We start from the raw sequence: 18,843 nt of genomic DNA, 5'->3' as shown, positions 1-18,843 counted from the left end.
ATGCACCTGAACACACCTCCCTGTAAGTCCAGCACGCCCAGAATGCACCTGAACACACCTCCCTGTAAGACCAGCATGCCCAGAATGCACCTGAACACACCTCCCTGTAAGACCAGCACGCCCAAAATGCACCTGAACACACCTCCCTGTAAGACCAGCATGCCCAGAATGCACCTGAACACACCTCCCTGTAAGACCAGCACGCCCAGAATGCACCTGAACACTCCTCCCTGTAAGACCAGCACGCCCAAAATGCACCTGAACACACCTCCCTGTAAGACCAGCACGCCCAGAATGCACCTGAACACACCTCCCCCTGTAAGACCAGCACGCCCAAAATGCACCTGAACACACTTCCCTGTAAGACCAGCATGCCCAGAATGCACCTGAACACACCTCCCTGTAAGACCAGCACGCCCAGAATGCACCTGAACACTCCTCCCTGTAAGACCAGAATGCACCTGAACCCAGAATGCACCCAGAACACCTGAACACTCCCCTGTAAGACCAGCATGCCCAGAATGCACCTGAACACACCTCCCTGTAAGACCAGCACGCCCAGAATGCACCTGAACACTCCTCCCTGTAAGACCAGCACGCCCAGAATGCACCTGAACACTCCTCCCTGTAAGACCAGCATGCCCAGAATGCACCTGAACACCCTCCCTGTAAGACCAGCACGCCCAGAATGCACCTGAACACTCCTCCCTGTAAGACCAGCACGCCCAGAATGCACCTGAACACTCCTCCCTGTAAGACCAGCATGCCCAGAATGCACCTGAACACACCTCCCTGTAAGACCAGCATGCCCAGAATGCACCTGAACACCCTCCCTGTAAGACCAGCACGCCCAGAATGCACCTGAACACTCCTCCCTGTAAGACCAGCATGCCCAGAATGCACCTGAACACACCTCCCTGTAAGACCAGCATGCCCAGAATGCACCTGAACACTCCTCCCTGTAAGACCAGCATGCCCAGAATGCACCTGAACACACCTCCCTGTAAGACCAGCATGCCCAGAATGCACCTGAACACACCTCCTCCCTGTAAGACCAGCATGCGCCCAGAATGCACCTGAACACTCCTCCCTGTAAGACCAGCACGCCCAGAATGCACCTGAACACTCCTCCCTGTAAGACCAGCATGCCCAGAATGCACCTGAACACACCTCCCTGTAAGACCAGCACGCCCAGAATGCACCTGAACACTCCTCCCTGTAAGACCAGCACGCCCAGAATGCACCTGAACACTCCTCCCTGTAAGACCAGCATGCCCAGAATGCACCTGAACACACCTCCCTGTAAGACCAGCACGCCCAGAATGCACCTGAACACTCCTCCCTGTAAGACCAGCACGCCCAGAATGCACCTGAACACTCCTCCCTGTAAGACCAGCATGCCCAGAATGCACCTGAACACACCTCCCTGTAAGACCAGCATGCCCAGAATGCACCTGAACACACCTCCCTGTAAGACCAGCACGCCCAGAATGCACCTGAACACTCCTCCCTGTAAGACCAGCACGCCCAGAATGCACCTGAACACTCCTCCCTGTAAGACCAGCATGCCCAGAATGCACCTGAACACACCTCCCTGTAAGACCAGCACGCCCAGAATGCACCTGAACACTCCTCCCTGTAAGACCAGCACGCCCAGAATGCACCTGAACACTCCTCCCTGTAAGACCAGCATGCCCAGAATGCACCTGAACACACCTCCCTGTAAGACCAGCACGCCCAGAATGCACCTGAACACTCCTCCCTGTAAGACCAGCATGCCCAGAATGCACCTGAACACACCTCCCTGTAAGACCAGCATGCCCAGAATGCACCTGAACACACCTCCCTGTAAGACCAGCACGCCCAGAATGCACCTGAACACGCCTCCCTGTAAGACCAGCACGCCCAGAATGCACCTGAACACTCCTCCCTGTAAGACCAGCATGCCCAGAATGCACCTGAACACACCTCCCTGTAAGACCAGCATGCCCAGAATGCACCTGAACACTCCTCCCTGTAAGACCAGCACGCCCAGAATGCACCTGAACACTCCTCCCTGTAAGACCAGCATGCCCAGAATGCACCTGAACACACCTCCCTGTAAGACCAGCACGCCCAGAATGCACCTGAACACTCCTCCCTGTAAGACCAGCACGCCCATGGGCCCACACAAAGGGGCAGGTGTGTTTGCTATTTAAACGACGCGGGCGCTGGATGGGAAACTGACAAATGCGTCGCTCTTAAACTAGTAAAGACACTTTGCACTGCGCCGGGTGCAAGATAGGGCCCCTAATATGAAATCGACAGACTAATCTACTATTTGCCTTTATATCAAGCTGTTTGGTTTTTATTTGTCAGTCAGCTTTGGGTGGAAACCTTTGCTCTGTTTTTGAGTGAAAAAAGGGAAAGCTGTAGTAGGAAAAAAGGTAAAAGAGTAACTTCATTTTTTTTTTTTTTCATGTTTTTGGGTCTAAGTGACTGATGGGAACAACAATTGGTCCAGTATTAAATGAGATACAAGCTGCAATGTAACGTTAACGGGCAATTGCGCACCTTCAATTTACGTCCACTAAGAAATTCAGTTTTTGTCGCTGACAGACTCAGATTATTATTCAAGTGTCTGACAACATTATGGAAAGGATCCCTACAGAGAAAGACCTTTTAGTTAAAGAGTAAAATCCTTTTTGTTTAACATGAAACAGCCCCAAAACCACCATCACCAAACCCACCAGACTCCATGTAAATAAAGAGTAATTTTAGCATCGTAAAACACACTTCATTCAAAGTGGACAGAAACAAAATAAAACTATCAAAAGCCGTCTTGGTTCATCTTTCCACTGTTCCAACAATCACCACTCTGGTTCGGTTGAAATAAACCCTTAATTCACCCATATACATGTGGAGATATGCTGGCTCTGTACACGCTAAAAGTCCTGATTATTTACATGGAGTCTGATGGGTTTGGTGATAGCGATTTCGGGGCTGTTTCTGGTTAAACAAAAAGGATTTTACTCTTTAACAGAAAGTTCTATCTCTGTAGGGATTCTTCCGATAATGTTGTCAGACTCTTAGAATAATAATCTGAGTCTGTCAGCGGCAAAAACAGAACATTTAGTGGACGGAAATTGACCAACAATTCTTGTTCACATCAGTCACTTAGACACCACTGCATGGGAAAAAAGGGTCCAGGTTGAAAAATATCAAAATTGCCCTATAAGATGCAATCCTGTGCTTTCAGCTAAGTAACAAGTCCTGTCTAATGGTACCTTCACCGTCTTCTGCTCTTGAGATATTCTGCTTGACTCTTCTGTCACATCCACTTCAATACAAGCTTCATCAAAAACAAAGATGAATGTGTCTCTCTTTCTCTCTGTGTGTGTCTCTCTCTTTCTGTGTGTGTGTGTGTGGGTGTGGGTGTGTATGTGTGTGTGTGTGTGTGTGTGTGCGTTTCTGTGGGTTTACAGTCAGCTGCAACCTCAACAACAACACATGCCATCACAACTATCTGACAGTCTGTGTGTGTGTGTGTGTGTGTGTGTGTGTGTGTGTGTGTGTGTGTGTGTGTGTGTGTGTGTGTGTGTGTGTGTAAGATACATTGCGCTTATATTCTCCATCGTGAACAAATCCGATTTAAAATAATCAATCCCACACAGGTGAGCCGAATGTCCTTGCAGCAACAGGAATATGAATGAGCTCTGGGCTGTGTTTGATCACACCATAGTCTTCTGTTCAGCATCATCAGGCATGCAGCCGTTTGCAGAGCAGGATTTCACTTGTAGGACTTAAATAGTTCATATTATTCTCCTTTTCGGGCTCATAATGTTATTTAGAGGTTGTACCAGAATAGGTTTACATGGTTTAATTTTCAAAAAACACCATATTTTAGTCGTACTGCACATTGCTGCAGCTCCTCTTTTCACCCTGTGTGTTGAGCTCTCCATCGCACTTCTATCGCACATGAGCAGTAGCTAGGTAAGGAGCTGAGTAGGGCGGGCCTACGTTTTGGTTATTTTATTTAGGTTAATGATCAGAATACTTGCTCCATTGACTTCTTGTTATGGCTATTTTCATTGTCGATTAATCTGTCGATCATTTTCTCCATTAATCGATTAGTTGTTTAGTCTCTAAAATGCCAGAAAATGGTGAAGAATGTGGATCAGTGTTTCCCAAAAAGTCCAAGATGACGTCCTCAAATGTCTTGTTTTGTCCACAACTCAAAGATATTCCGTTTACTGTCACAGAGGAGAGAAGAAACTAGAACAATATTCACATTTAACAAGCTGGAATCTGAGTTTTACTTTTTTTTCATAAAAAAATGACACAAATTGATTCATTGATCATAAAAATAGTTGCCGATTTATTTTAAAGTTGACCTCTTATCAATAAATTTTTGCAGCTCTACTTCTTGTCACCTCTTGCATCTAGTATGGAAATAAATTAACCTGTTTTGCATCTAAGGAGCTGCTTTAACCCTGACTTTAAACTCTGAACTCAAATACATTTTTCACATGTGGTCCTAATACTCTTCCGTATAAATATACCAAACTGGGGGGGCGGGGTGGGGAGATTTACAGTAACAACTGTAGGGGACACTATTAAATTACTACTCTGCTCTCTGTATACTGCAAGAGAAAATGTCAGGCCCATGTAATAATATATTACATGAAAATACCGGTATGTGTGGTAATAAGACTACGAAGGACAGTGTGACATTTCATTACTCCCCTGGATTTCTTCCGGCAGGACTCTGAACATGCTGGAAGCTTGTTTTTCTCCCAGTAAGGGTCCAATATGGGTCAAGGTGAACCCTACCATCCATCCCTCCCCAAGTGCAGTGATGGAGGCTGGTTGGCCAAATGTGAATTGCAGTGTATTAGACTAAAGACCCATGTGAATTTAAAGATCCATGGGAAATCTCAGCTGGAAATGAAGGTTCTTTAACCTGGATTTTGACCATTTACATTTTTTGCTCCCTAAAGCTAAGTTCACACGACTTGACTTTTACAGTTGTCAGATCCATGTACCATTCTCGCTACACAACTTGCTGTTACAGTACAATACATTGTGTATTCATAGCTTCACTGTACAATGTAAACACTGGTTGGTTTGGCGATAGTGATTTCAGGGATCTTACTCTTTAACGAAAAGGTCCATCTGTGTAGGGATCCTTTCCATAATGTTGTTAGACTCTTAGAATAATAATCTGAGCCAGTGGCAAAAACATTGTGGACGTAAATTGAAGGTGCGCATTTGCCCATTAATGTTACATTGCAACCTGTTTAGCCGCTGCAGACTGCAGCAGTCTTGCCTAATACTGGACTGGTTACCCTTTAATACAAAAGAAATAGAGCAGTTTGTTTTCATAGTGGCAGCAATATGTTGCTGTAAAATGTTACAATGTGTTTGTTGCTGACTCTTCAACGCTGCATGACCTGATGATGTAAGACTAAAACTTTGACTTGACAATTCAAAGTTGTTGCACTGAGATGGTGTTCAGGAGCTCTTTCCATTACTCTTCAAATCTGACTTGTGGACAGACAATCCCTCCTTGCTGACTGAGGCTGCAGCGGACTGAGATGGAGAGGGAAGAAAGCCAGATGTGGATTTTCGTACATGATGCATCAGCTCTCTGCTGTCTAAGATAAAATGCTGATGATGCTGGTGCCCGAGGACTCTTTGTAGAATCACACGGTACAAATGAAAGCATGCGGAGGAAGGAGCCGGTGACTGAGAGTACTCTGTCGCATTCAAAGCATACCATTGAGAGGTTAGAAGCCCATGACTGATTTATCGTGCATCATTTACTCCACCAGCCATCAGTCATGCGGCATAAGAGTTTGGTGATTGTCTAACCACTGTGCCCTTGAGCCAGACCTCCAAACGCTAATAAAAAGTTTCACTTTGGACAGCAGGAGATGAATGTCCAACACATTCTCACTTCCAACTCGTCAAATACTGACGCCTGGTCAGGACCCCGTGGCATCATTTTTCAACAGGCAGGGTAAAAACACTTAGTTAGGGTTAGGAAAAGATCGTGGCTGGGGTTAAAAAATTTACATTTAAGTCAGTGTTTCCAAAACAGCGGTACTTGTACCCCAGGTGGTTCTTTTGCAGTTGCCAGGGGGTACGTGGAAAGATTGTAGAGTAGCTCCACTAATTAAAAAAATAGAAATTGTGATTTGATTGGATGACTCTATCCACATATCAACATTAAGTCAACTGTCAACACCGGAACGCTACATGTTGCAGTTATGCAATGTTAGCAAGCCAGCACAGAAGATTAGCTTAAAGTAATGAATAAATGGCAAAAATAACTAGCTAAAAGTGATGACTAAACAGTTCACATTATTAGCTAAAGGTAATGAAGAGACGGTTTAAATAGCTAAACATTGAAATGGTTAATTAAAAGTTAAAATAGTTAGCCAACAGTTGAACTAGTTAGCAAACTGTTGAACTAGTTAGCCAACAGTTGAACTAGTTAGCAAACTGTTGAACTAGTTAGCCAACTGTTGAAATAGTAAGCCAACTGTTGAAATACTAAGCCAACTGTTGAAATAGTTAGCCAACTGTTGAACTAGTTAGCCAACTGTTGAAATAGTAAGCCAACTGTTGAACTAGTTAGCCAACTGTTGAAATAGTTAGCCAAATGTTGAAATAGTTAGCCAAATGTTGAAATAGTTAGCCAACTGTTGAAATAGTTAGCTAAGTAATAGGTTGAAACATTCATCTTCACTCCAAGTAGTAGCCTAGAAACTTAGAAGTAGAACGATTGCTGATCAAACCAACCTTAAATGAATCCCCAATTTATAAAATCATTAACAATATCCACTTTTAGATAATGAATAGTGTTACATTTGGAACATACATTGGTAATTGATTGAGGGGTACGCAAGTTCATCTGACAGGGCTGTGCGTACCTCGAGGAAAAAGGTTGGAAACCACTGGATTAAGTGACACGCGTGACAAGCACGGGACACAGTCCTGTGTTGTTTGACCCATCTACGACAATAGGCCTACTACTCCATACCATTATCGCTCTTTATACTATGTTATCTTACGGCTCTGCTATTGAGCTGCTGCTCTGCCCGATGCGTCGCATACAGACACCAAAGGGTGCCCTGTGCGTCGGTATCTGATGTTGAGGGCCACTGACCAAGTGCCAGTTTTTGAGGAGTTGGGGTTTGAGCGCGGCTTGGAATGTCTGACAAACAATTGACCATTACATTGCATTGCACTGCATACAGAAACCTCTCCTCGAGTCTATAAATACATTGCGGCCTCCCACGGTGGAGCCCAGATTGAGGCAGCGTGCTCCCTGGGGTGAGCTTGCACTTCATCCCATACAGCCTGTCGAACAGCACATCCCACATCGCGCACGCTCTGCTTTGTTTTGACAAAGCAGCCTCAGCCTGTTGTCCCCCCTCCCCTCTCATCACTTGTTGAACAAGATGACACCTTCGATAAACTGTCGAAGGTGGCTCATTTGTGCACGCTGCGGCGCGCTGACCTATTGAAGCTGCCACCATGTCAGATTTGGGAGATCAAAGTGTGATTACCAGGGGCTGCCCACTATGGGCCAGAGGGTGTGTGTGCGTATATGTGTGATTGTGTTTGTAAGGGAATGCTGGGAGATAACCTTCAGTGTATCAGCAGTGCGGGCCTTCTTCCTCTCTAGACAGATTGCGTTGCTAAGGGAACGGTTGCTAGGATGGCTGTCGCACCTCTCTCTCTCTCCTTTATTCTCGCCTCTCTCTGTCTTTTTCTCTCTCTCTCATCCCACGTGTCTATTCAGTGTAATCCTTGCACCTAATATAAACTGAATGATGCACCCTTACAGCCAACACCTCAGGCTGGAGGAGCAAACTCTGCCTTTAAGTCGCACCTCTCCTCTTCTCAGCTCTGCTTCACGAGTCTGATCAGTCTCACCACACGATGGCCCGGCCATGATTACTGCAGGAAATGAGAGATGGAGCGTGCGGGTGAAAAAAAAATGGCCCTGGTTAACATATTCTGAGCCAAGGCGAAGATGTCAGATTAGACATCTTACTGCTGAGTCAAACTATAAGAGGTTCCCTTTCATTTTGGAGGAATCTTTCTCTCGTAGTAGAGCTTCACCATATGGAGGATTCCTCATATACACAACTGCAGCAGCAACAACAGCGTGAGCTCAACACCCAGGCTTGGAGCCTGTTACTGGGGCTTAGGAGCGAGCCGGGTGGGGGGTCCTGGAGCCCCTGGAGCCCGTTAACCCAGGGCTGGTGCCCACTTAGGTTGTTTTCACACCTACCTGGTCTGGTTCACTTGGTCTGTTTTAAGTGAACCCTGGAGTATTCGGTTGGATAATCCGGTATCAGCTCCACACAGCTCTCTCTGTATTTCTCAGTATAGGACTATGTTCAGAAGATTGTGGCGTCCGGCAAACGAGCCTGACCCAAACCCGAACATCATTTCTAAATATCTGCCTGAAACCCTGGTATCCATCCTCTATTGCAAACAACAGAAATGTGAACATTGGATCAAGTCAGGTTCCAAATTCTTGTTTCGTTTTGTCGTCATATTAGTCAAAGGTTTTTACAGAAGGGGATTTTGGATATCTCTTTTTATCGCTCCATAAATCAGAAAATAGTGCCGATAGCCATAGAGAAATTCATTTTCTCCATGTTTTTAGAAATACAACGTTGTATCAGTCCGTTAATGTTATGTGAACAAAGCCCTGTGTAAAAAGCTTCAGAATACAGATAGGAATGAAAGTGGTGTGTGTAAGTGCTGCTGAAGTGGAGATTTCTGGATCAGAGTCTAAGAACAAAACCTTTAAAGATATGGATTGTGAAATTGTGACATTTTGAAGACACTACAGGTTTATGGGGTAAAATACTTTTAGCCAGGAGCCTGAAGAGCTCGAATAAATGAGGTGATCGATGAGGTGCATCCCTTGTTACAATTTTATGGCGGCCAGAGTGGAGAAGTTGGAACTCACCATGTAAAGGATGGGAACAATCCAAAGAAATTGCGTTGGTCTTGCGCTTAAGCTGTGTGGAGTAAACCACTGACATGTTGAGTTGAGACTCACCAATCTGCCTACTACTAGCCCACTTTATGATTCGGTTGAGGGAGTTTTTATCCTGCAGGGACAGGCTCCCGAACCAAGACACAAGGGAAAAAGACAACACAGATTCAATAAAGGCTCAATAGAAAAGGGTCAGCATGGTTACATCAATGTAGAAATGGGACAATTTTCTAAGGCAAGACAAACGCTGGTGACCCTTTTTGCAGACTGCCTCGCAATTCTCACTAAAGTTTAATTTTAGTCAGTGACTCAATTTACACTCCACAGGCTGGCCATTGATTCTTGTTGGGTCATGGGTGGGAGCATGCTTTCTAAAACCAATAATCATATCTTAAAAATTCTAAAACTTAAAAAGTCTTAAAGAGCTCATATTATGCCTTTTGGCTTTTTCCCTTACCTTTACTGTGTTATATATAATTTTTGTTATTTCTGCTTCTGACTGGCTAGTAGTCCTTACCTAGGTACTGTCAGGGCACGCCCTCATACTCTGCTTCTGACTGGCTAGTAGTCCTTACCTAGGTACTGTCAGGGCACGCCCTCATACTCTGCTTCTGAATGGCTAGTAGTCCTTACCTAGGTACTGTCAGGACACACCCTCATACTCTGCTTCTGACTGGCTAGTAGTCCTTAGCTAGCTACTGTCAGGGCACGCCCTCATACTCTGCTTCTGACTGGCTAGTAGTCCTTACCTAGGTACTGTCAGGGCACGCCCTCATACTCTGCTTCTGAATGGCTAGTAGTCCTTACCTAGGTACTGTCAGGACACACCCTCATACTCTGCTTCTGACTGGCTAGTAGTCCTTAGCTAGCTACTGTCAGGGCACGCCCTCATACTCTGCTTCTGACTGGCTAGTAGTCCTTACTGCGCATGTGCAACTCCCAACAAAGAAGGAACAGAAGTGTGATGTCTCACTCTGTAGCTAAAACAGAGAGCTCAACACACAGGGTGAAAAGAGGAGCTGCAGCAATGTGCAGTACAACAAAAATATTTGAAAATGTAAACATGTAAACCTATTCTGATATAACCTCTAAATACAAGTATGAACTTGAAAGTGACCATAATATATTAGCACTTTAAATTAACTGAAGTATTGTGTTCTAGGTCTTAACATTTTTTAAACAGGTCTTAATTTTCCTATAAGTGCATGTAACGCTACCTATAATGCTCTTTTATTTTTAATTCTTTGACCAGTAGAGGAGCAAAGCGACTCAGATAAAATGCAATTAACTTTCACTGTCTGTGATCTTCCGGTGAAAATAAAATCAGGCAAATTTAAACACCTAAATGTGTACGTTGGATTTTTTTTTCTCCCACTAGTCTAAAAAGGAGACATGTTATGGAAGCAAAATAGTCCAAAACCTCTAAATTTGAAAAATTATGTTTTTGCCTGTAGTGTCTCCCCTTATTAAAAGGAGGAAGTGGGACATATATGTCATGTGCATTTCTAGCTGCAGTTGCAGGCTGACTGCACAGCTGACACGTCTGATGTGTAATGGGAAAGAAACATGGAGGATTTCGGCAGAGTATCAATCACTTAGGTTATTCGCTACCTCGAAACATTTGTTTAGGCAGGCAAAGCTGACAACTGCCCCGGGTCCACCCGAAGGCCCCCACATTCATTGTGCGTCAGCTGGTTTTTGGTTATTTGATTACCAAAATGTTCGCCCCTGTAGACCACAACGCAAATTCAGACATGCAAGTGGGCTATCTATTTGTAGTTAGCAGACATGTTGGTGCATTTAAGTGGCAGAGGACACACACTAAAAAGTCAGCGGGACAATCAATCAATCAGTTTACTAATCAGTCTGTAAATTTGACAAATGACACGGTGACACCCCGCCATCACCCTTTTCAACAGCATGGTCACACATCCACTTTCCCCATTCTTATACACACACACACACACACACACACACTGACTTGTGGGGGGTCCAGGATTTTGGCCCCACAAAGCTGTCGGGACCCCACAAGTAGGCTATACTGGACTCCCGGTTTTTGGACCCCACGAATATAATTAAACAAGAACACAATCACACACACACACACACACACACACACACCCTCCCTGCCAGCCAGTCGGTTCTGTAGCTGTGATTGCACGTTGCAGTGCACACACACAGCACACCTAGACCTCCATTCACACCGAGACTCTGCTGCTCCCTCCCTCCCTCTCTCTCTCTCTCTCTCTCTCTCTCTCTCTTCTCTCTCTCTCTCTCTCTCTCGCGCTCTCTCTCCCTCCACCCTCCACCCCACCACCCCGGCGGCGAGCTTTACCCTTCCTATCCCGCCTCATCATGAGCCATTAGCGGCTATCGCCATCAGCCTGATGTCGCTTCTCCTCGACGGCGCAGCACTCCCACACCGCGGCCCGGAGCCTCCGCGGGGGTAACCGCGGCTGCAGCTGCGTCGGCGGCCGGGAAGGGAGTTGCAGGGACAGGGGGAGGGAGGCGCTTCTCTTTCGTCGTTTTTCCTTTTTCTTTTTTTCTTTTTTTGGGTCGTCTCTCGTTTGGAGATGCTGTCGCCGGGCTGTCGGGGCCGCTGTCATACCGTTTGATAGAGATAGAGGCCGGCCAGAGGAGGAGGAGGAGGAGGCGGAGGAGGAGGTTGTGGTGGGGTGGGGTCGGGGTTGCCCTGCCCTGCCCTGGCCGGACTAGCTCTCTCCTCCAGCAGCATGAACCTCCACTCGGGCAGGGCGTCCGTGGCCATGCTGCGGATGATGGGCTGTGCTAACGGTCGCTCTGCTCGGCATCTCCTCAACAGTGACTGCGTGGTGGATGAGAAGACGGTGGTGCTCCAGAAAAAGGAGAATGAGGGATTTGGCTTCGTCCTGCGAGGGGCAAAAGGTAGGAATAATTTACTGACTTTTGTGTGCTTTTTAGTATGTGTTTCTTTCTGTCGGTCTCCCAAAATCAACATTAAACTTTTGTAACGCAACCAGCCACGATTCCCATGTTCACATACTTGCAAAATGTGCTCTAGTGCAATTTTTTTTGTGTGCAGTTTGGCTCATTTTGGAATCAGACTTGGAGGTTTATTAGCCTATGTGTGAGAGAATACGTACATGAAGTGATTCTTCCCCCCCCCTCCCCTACACACACACACACACACTCCCACCCTTCCAACAAAAGCATGGAAAAGCATGCTAATAAGTTATAAAAAATACATTTGAAAGTAACTTTATTGTGACCTTCCCTGGAGCCCTGTGCACAAACTCTAAGTCAACACACACACACACACACACACACACACACACACACACACACACACACACAGAGTGTCAGATAGTTGTGATGGCATGTGTTGTTGTCGAGGAGGCAGCTGGCTGTAAACCCACCCAAACTTGCCCACATTTTTATATTCATCGTTTTTTGCCCGCCTTTCAGGGCTGACATAAACATGTGTAATATGGCATCACCAGTTAATCCAGAAGAAGTCCTTCTCTTTTGGATTACGTTTGGCGTGTATACCTGCCTTGTAACGCCCACCATCATCCTGAGTTGTTGTGATATCCAGGCACTTTGATATATTTCACCAGGCCGTGAGATTGGCTCTAAAAATAGCCAGTTGGAGCTGCTGCGTCGGTTTCTGTGTCTGAGTCTTGCCATGTCGTAAGCCACGTTGCGTTCCCACAACCGTGCAGTGCTGTCGGATTGGTCTACGCTATGGCTGCTGTCGAGAAGTAAATTTAGTATTTTTATCTTCCGTTTTTTAAGACATGCAGAGAGAGAGAAAGAAGGGGTGGTGGAGACGGAGAGAGACAGAGAGAGAGAGAGGGAGGTAAAAGGGATTTGCCTTGAAAAACAAGAGGAATGTTCTAGTCATTCTGACACACTCTGCTATCACCCCGGGGGACTGACCCAGCCGAGCTTATCCCGCACGGGGGGTGAACGCGCAAACATGCACTGATGCTCGGGCTGTCACATGAGCTTACATCCTCTTTTTGCTCTCTGCGTTTTTCCGCAGTTTTTTTTCCCCTCTCCGTCCTTCCATCTCTCTCTCTCTGTCTCTCTCTCCCCCTTTCCCCTTTCTCCGTCTACATCTCTGTGAAACACACGCAGGCAGACACCTAAAGAAACGTAGTCATCATGATGTAAATACCCCCACGAAAAGCCTCCTACTTGCTCGCGGACTGTCCTCCAGTAGGAGGGTGAGTTATAGGAAGTGTCACTTGTCACCACTGGTTTCTCCCAGCCGCAATATTTTCTAACCTTCCCAAGAGCGAGAGAGGGAGGCTGGGTTGGAACCATGTGTGGGGGGAGAAAAGGAGCGATTGTTCAGTACAGCCTGGATGGTTAACTGTTGTTGAAAACTCAAGACTAGGGCGGCACAATGTGTGGTTTAGTTTTTATCGTCGTCGCGATATCAAGGGGCGCAATAAGCACCTCGCCAGGGTTTCTGCGGGGCCTTAAAGCGTAACTCTTGCCAAAATGCAACCCAGGGTCTTTTTGTGAACGTACCCGAGTCAAACTTTAGTTTAAAAGCATATTTAGGACGAAGAGCCACTTTTAATATTGTCCGTATTTTGGTTTCACGGTTAAATGGGAGTGCTAGGGGCACTTTTATGCTAGCCTCAAAATCACTATGTTTAAAACACTAAGAAGGCTCAACATAACATTAAACTTTTCTCCAAGTATCACCAGGGGCTCTGCATCTTAACGCAAGCATTGACAACAGTTGTTTGTGTACTCAGAGTTTACTAAAAAGAAAGGTTTTGAACAACTCACCGTAGCTCTTGTTGTTTCCGGGCCGCAGCCATTTTATCAGTCAAAAACAGTCGATCTCCGAATGCAGCGTAACAGGGAGGAGAGTAACGACGGAAAGCTCCTGAAGCTTAGTTTCATGTAAATGCACGGGTAAGTCGTTGTTTTGTCGTTAGTGAAAAACAATATTGACCTTGTAGTTGAAAAAGGAGCCTCGTATAAGAATGACATTTCCTCATATGGAGTCAATTCATTCGCACTCGGATATCGACTCGTTTTGACTGCCGAGGTGGTAGCGGCCGGAAAAAACAACAGCTACGGTGAGTTGTTCAAAAGCTTTCTTTTTAGTAAACTCTGGGTACACAAACAAAATACGGTCAATCTTAAAAGTGGCGTTTCCGTCCTAAATATGCTTTTAAACGAAAGTTTGACTTGGGTACGTTCACAAAAAGACCCTAGGTTGCATTTTGGCGAGAGTTACGCTTTAAAAAAATTTCAAACTCAAAATGTTAGGCCGTAAAAAGTCTTAAATTTGCTGAAGTGATGGTTCTAGGTCTTAAATAATTTTAAACCGGTCTTAATTTTTTACGTCCATGCACAACGCATTCTAATCAACGGGTCTGTATGATATCGTATGAAATTAGGAGACCGTCGGCTGGTCACGTGACACCGGTTGGCTAGGAGCTCCATGACACGGAGCGGCCAAATTTGACCCATATTCAAAACGTTTCTATATCAGAAATTTGGATTTCTTTCAACCAAGTTTTCAAAAGAAATAACGTGGATGGCTCCCTAAAACGCTCTTCACAAGTTTTATTCAATTTCATAGCATTTGGAGAAAAAAAAACATAAAAGAACGTTGAAAAAAGTGACAAAAAAATGTCAGGAAAAGCTTCAAAAATGTGGGGGAGGGGGGGAAACACACACAAAAACGTCAAAAGGTGCAGACAAAACCGTTGGGAAAAAGTGACTTGAGCTTGGTGATTCCGGCTACAGACCTCCGTTGTCTCAGCGGTAGTTGGTGGTTCAGTTACCCGAAAATAGGTGATTTTGAGCCGGGTACAAAGCACCGCGAGCTGCCGGTCGTTTCGACGGTTAAATTTAGTCCACAAAACATGAGTGTTTTGCTGCGACGAAAACACTCTAAAGAACACGCATTTCCTGGGTGAAAGGCTTTAGTGGAATGCTTACGAATGACAGTGCTTAACGTTTTGTAGCTTTTTGAACGAATGGTTCATGAGAACAGGCTGCCATGCAGCGTTACCTCTAATGCTCTTTTTTTATTTTTTCCGTGGTGTCGCGAGTCCAAATATAATTTTGCTGTGTTTCAACTAGGGCTGCACGATATGAGGAAAATGTCAAATTGCGATTATTTTGACTGATGTTGCAATTGCGATATGATTCACGATATTGGAGGGAAAGATCAGTTTTTTGGATCATCATTCTAATTTTCATTGAAACAAATAAAAATGTACTATAGTTATGTGGTGTGTTTTTGCAAGAATCTGTACCAAACAAAGATCTTTTTGACACATATTTTGCCTTTAACAAATATTGCATCCCTCCCCCCTGCGATTTGGATATTGCACTAGTCCATATTGCGATTTCGATAAAATTGCGATTAATTGTGCAGCCCTAGTTTCGACTACAAATGAGACCAACATGCAACTTATATCGCAGCCAATCAATCAGCTTTCATGTTATTGGTGCGAGTCTCTTTCGGCTTGTACTACAGACATTAAACACATTTTATTCGTCAGCTTTGAGGAAGTGCAAGTTTAGTGATTGGCTTGAAAAAACTGAATTTAGGGCTCCGTTGATGTTGTGATAAAGGTCTTAAATTTCATTCATTTACTTTAATGTCTTTTTATCTATCGCAAGTAATATCGTTGGCATGATATTCAACGACGTTATTGAATATTTTCCTCATGCCGTGCAGCCCTGCTTAATGTTAAAAGCCCATGTTAAAAGGCAACTGCAACATTATATGAGATCAGTAATACAAATAAAGTTTGGTGTGCATGTGCATACCATCATGTTGTGTTTATGCGTGGTGGTTTGAAGTGTTCTTAAGATCAATAACACTGTTTTCCATCGTGCCTTCCAGCATGAATAATCATATATCTTTTTTGGCTCTATTACTCTCGTCACCTTTCATCTAATCTGTTTAGACAACAGGGCTAATATCGAACCTCAACACTGTTAAAGCACCAACTAAAATGTATGTAGAGTTGGCATTCAAATGCTTTTGGCAAACTCGTAGTCTCGTTCACTTATTCTTTCTTTAGACAAATCATCCTTTTATACATTTAAAATGTATGTATTGAGACAAAACACTGCCTATATAGCCTGGATGCCAGCCGAACGTAGTCCCGCCCACAACAGGGAAGTTGGGTCTGGACTTGATCCGTTGTGGAGCAACTATAATCCAACCAGAGCTGTTTGGACCAATCAAATTGTACGCTTTATACGATGATCAACAGTAACGTAATCAACCACGTCACCAAAGAGTGCTTGGGTTGAATTCCTTTCCAACAAAGATGGCTGCCGCTGGAGAATTGAGATGTGTAGATTCCGCCATCGTGTCTGTTATAGAAGATATCAACAGCGCATTCATTTTAAAAGAGGAACAGAGAACTGTGATCAAGGCATTTGTCGATCAGAAAGATGTTTTCGCCGTCCTTCCTACGGGATTCGGCAACGTCACATACCCTGTTGCTCTGATTGGTTGTAGGTCTATCCAGTTAATCTGATTGGTTGTAGGTCTTTCTTTCCTGGTTGGGTTGAAACACGCCCCATAATCAAAGCCCAGTGGAGCAGTATCAGACTCAGATTCTGACCACGTCAGGCTACTGCATATACACCTGTAGTCAGAATGTGTTCCCGTAAAGCTGTCCTGACATTGCTTCATCGTCAAATCCCACACTTGTTGTGTCTTGTAGGGGTGGGGGCAAAGATTGCGATATTTTCTGTGGCAATACTGTATCGATACACAGATGCCAAATATCGATCTTTTGTTACATAAACTTCACGTGAGAATTTAACTTTTTGGTCCTAGAATAATACAAAATTGAAATGAGATGAACAAACAGAAATATGTATTTTTAGATGAAACAGATGCTGAGAAAGTTTTCCTTTGGGGACATCCTTTGAAGTTGGATCGAAGGGTATTTAATTGCAATATATCGCCGGATCTCGCAATATGTTTAAAATTGCAATAATATGGGGAATAGGGCTGGGTACTGCCACTGATTTCCTGATTCAATTGGATTCCGGTTCACAGGGTCCCGATTTGATTTCCGATTCAATTCAACAACAATAACATTGAAAATATGTTTACCCATTAAAGGTGCGCTTTGCAGAAGAGTTTTGGGAACCGCTCTTCTTGTTCGGTTCAGTTCAGTCACTTTATTATCCCAAATGGGAATTGTGATCTGCAGTCAGGAGTGCAAGATAAAAAAAAAAAAACACATTCAAACAACATTAATAAACAAGACAACAATACAAAGATATGAAGTACAAAAATGTTTCCTGTACCTAATTTATATTAAAAGAATTTTACACCACAAGAGCAATCTCTTAAAAAAAAAGTCTACATTACGTGTGCAAATTGAGCCGAGTTATTGCATATGGAACAAAGGAGTTTTTAATCCAAACCCATTCATATGATAGAGACAGAAATCAATCCTGGATTTTGAAATGAAAGAACTGGGCTGCACGATATGAGGAAAATATCTAATTGCGATTATTCTGACTGATATTGCGATTGCAATATGATTAGCGATATTGGAGGGAATGATAATTTTTGTATCATTATTCTCATTTTCATTGAAAAATATAAGCCCTGATCTTGACATAAGTAGGGCTGTCCTCGACTAAAGAAATTCTTAGTCGACTAACACTTATACGATTTTGTCGACTAATCGATTAGTTGATTTAATTGACAGAGCTGTGAGCTTTGAGAGGTGGTTAAGACTAGAAAAGCACAATATAAATGTAGTTAATTAACCATCTGTAAAACTGAGTTTCTCCACAATAAATCCTGCAAAAGCACCCCTTTAATCTTGTGTTTACCATAAATGTGCTCATAAGTTTCTTGGAAATGAGTAATTAAGCATGAATAAGCATAAAAAATGACTTATCAACTAATGAAATCTTAGTCGACTAAGACCAAAACGAGCGATTAGTCGACTAATTGACTAAGAGGTGGCAGCCCTAGATAAGTTTGGTGATAATATGGCATCGTGGGGCCTCTGTGGTTCCCACCCCTAGTGTCTTGTACAGTAGGTCTTTTTTTGCCTTCTCTGTAACGCTTTTTTCCGCCTCTGTCCTCCCTCGCTGTGCAGCGGACACGCCTATCGAGGAGTTCACCCCCACGCCGGCCTTCCCCGCCCTGCAGTACCTGGAGTCTGTGGACGAGGGAGGGGTGGCATGGCAGGCGGGGCTCCGAACCGGAGACTTCCTCATCGAGGTAAGAGCTGCTCCGTTTCCCCCAGTCTGTTTCTGTTGAACCTGCATGTCGTCGCTGTCGGGCAGACACCTCGCACGTCCACATGTCAGCATTTAAAATGTCTGATTTAAGGAAGGGGGGGGGGGGGAGAGGTTTGAGATCTCAAAATTTAAATTTTGAACATCAAACAATAAGTTTTCTGCATTTTGGTGAATTTTTCTGCAACAATTTGTGCCCTTTCTGCATCAAATGTCTTCATCAAATGTCTTTATCTACAGTACAGGCCAAAAGTTTGGACACACCTTCTCATTCAATGTGTTTCTTTATTTTCATGACTATTTACATTGTAGATTCTCACTGAAGGCATCAAAACTATGAATGAACACATATGGAATTATGTGTGAAATAACTGAAAACATGTCTTATATTTTAGATTCCTCAAAGTAGCCACCCTTTGCTTTTTTTGATAACTCTGCAAACCCTTGGTGTTCTCTCAATGAGCTTCATGAGGTAGTCACCTGAAATGGTTTTACCTTCACAGGTGTGCTTTATCAGGGTTAATAAGTGGATTTTTCTCCCTTATTAATAAAAAAGCAAAGGGTGGCTACTTTGAAGAATCTAAAAT

The 18,843-nt window shown here is 44.2% G+C and overlaps 1 protein-coding gene across 1 annotated transcript in view; it reads left to right on the top strand.

The window, feature by feature from the left end:
* Positions 1-18,843, top strand: part of LOC114556393 (SH3 and multiple ankyrin repeat domains protein 2) — a 280,188-nt gene that overhangs the window by 203,310 nt on the left and 58,035 nt on the right. Inside the window, exons 18-19 of the mRNA XM_028579367.1 lie at positions 11,829-11,911; positions 18,115-18,239. Of these exons, the coding sequence (XP_028435168.1) occupies positions 11,829-11,911; positions 18,115-18,239 (208 nt within the window). The remainder of the gene's footprint in view (positions 1-11,828; positions 11,912-18,114; positions 18,240-18,843) is intronic.

This window comes from Perca flavescens, chromosome 1 (assembly GCF_004354835.1).
Source record: "Perca flavescens isolate YP-PL-M2 chromosome 1, PFLA_1.0, whole genome shotgun sequence".
Classification (NCBI taxonomy): domain Eukaryota; kingdom Metazoa; phylum Chordata; class Actinopteri; order Perciformes; family Percidae; genus Perca; species Perca flavescens.
Note: the sequence above shows the minus strand (reverse complement) of the source record. Positions and strands in the feature narration are given on the sequence as shown.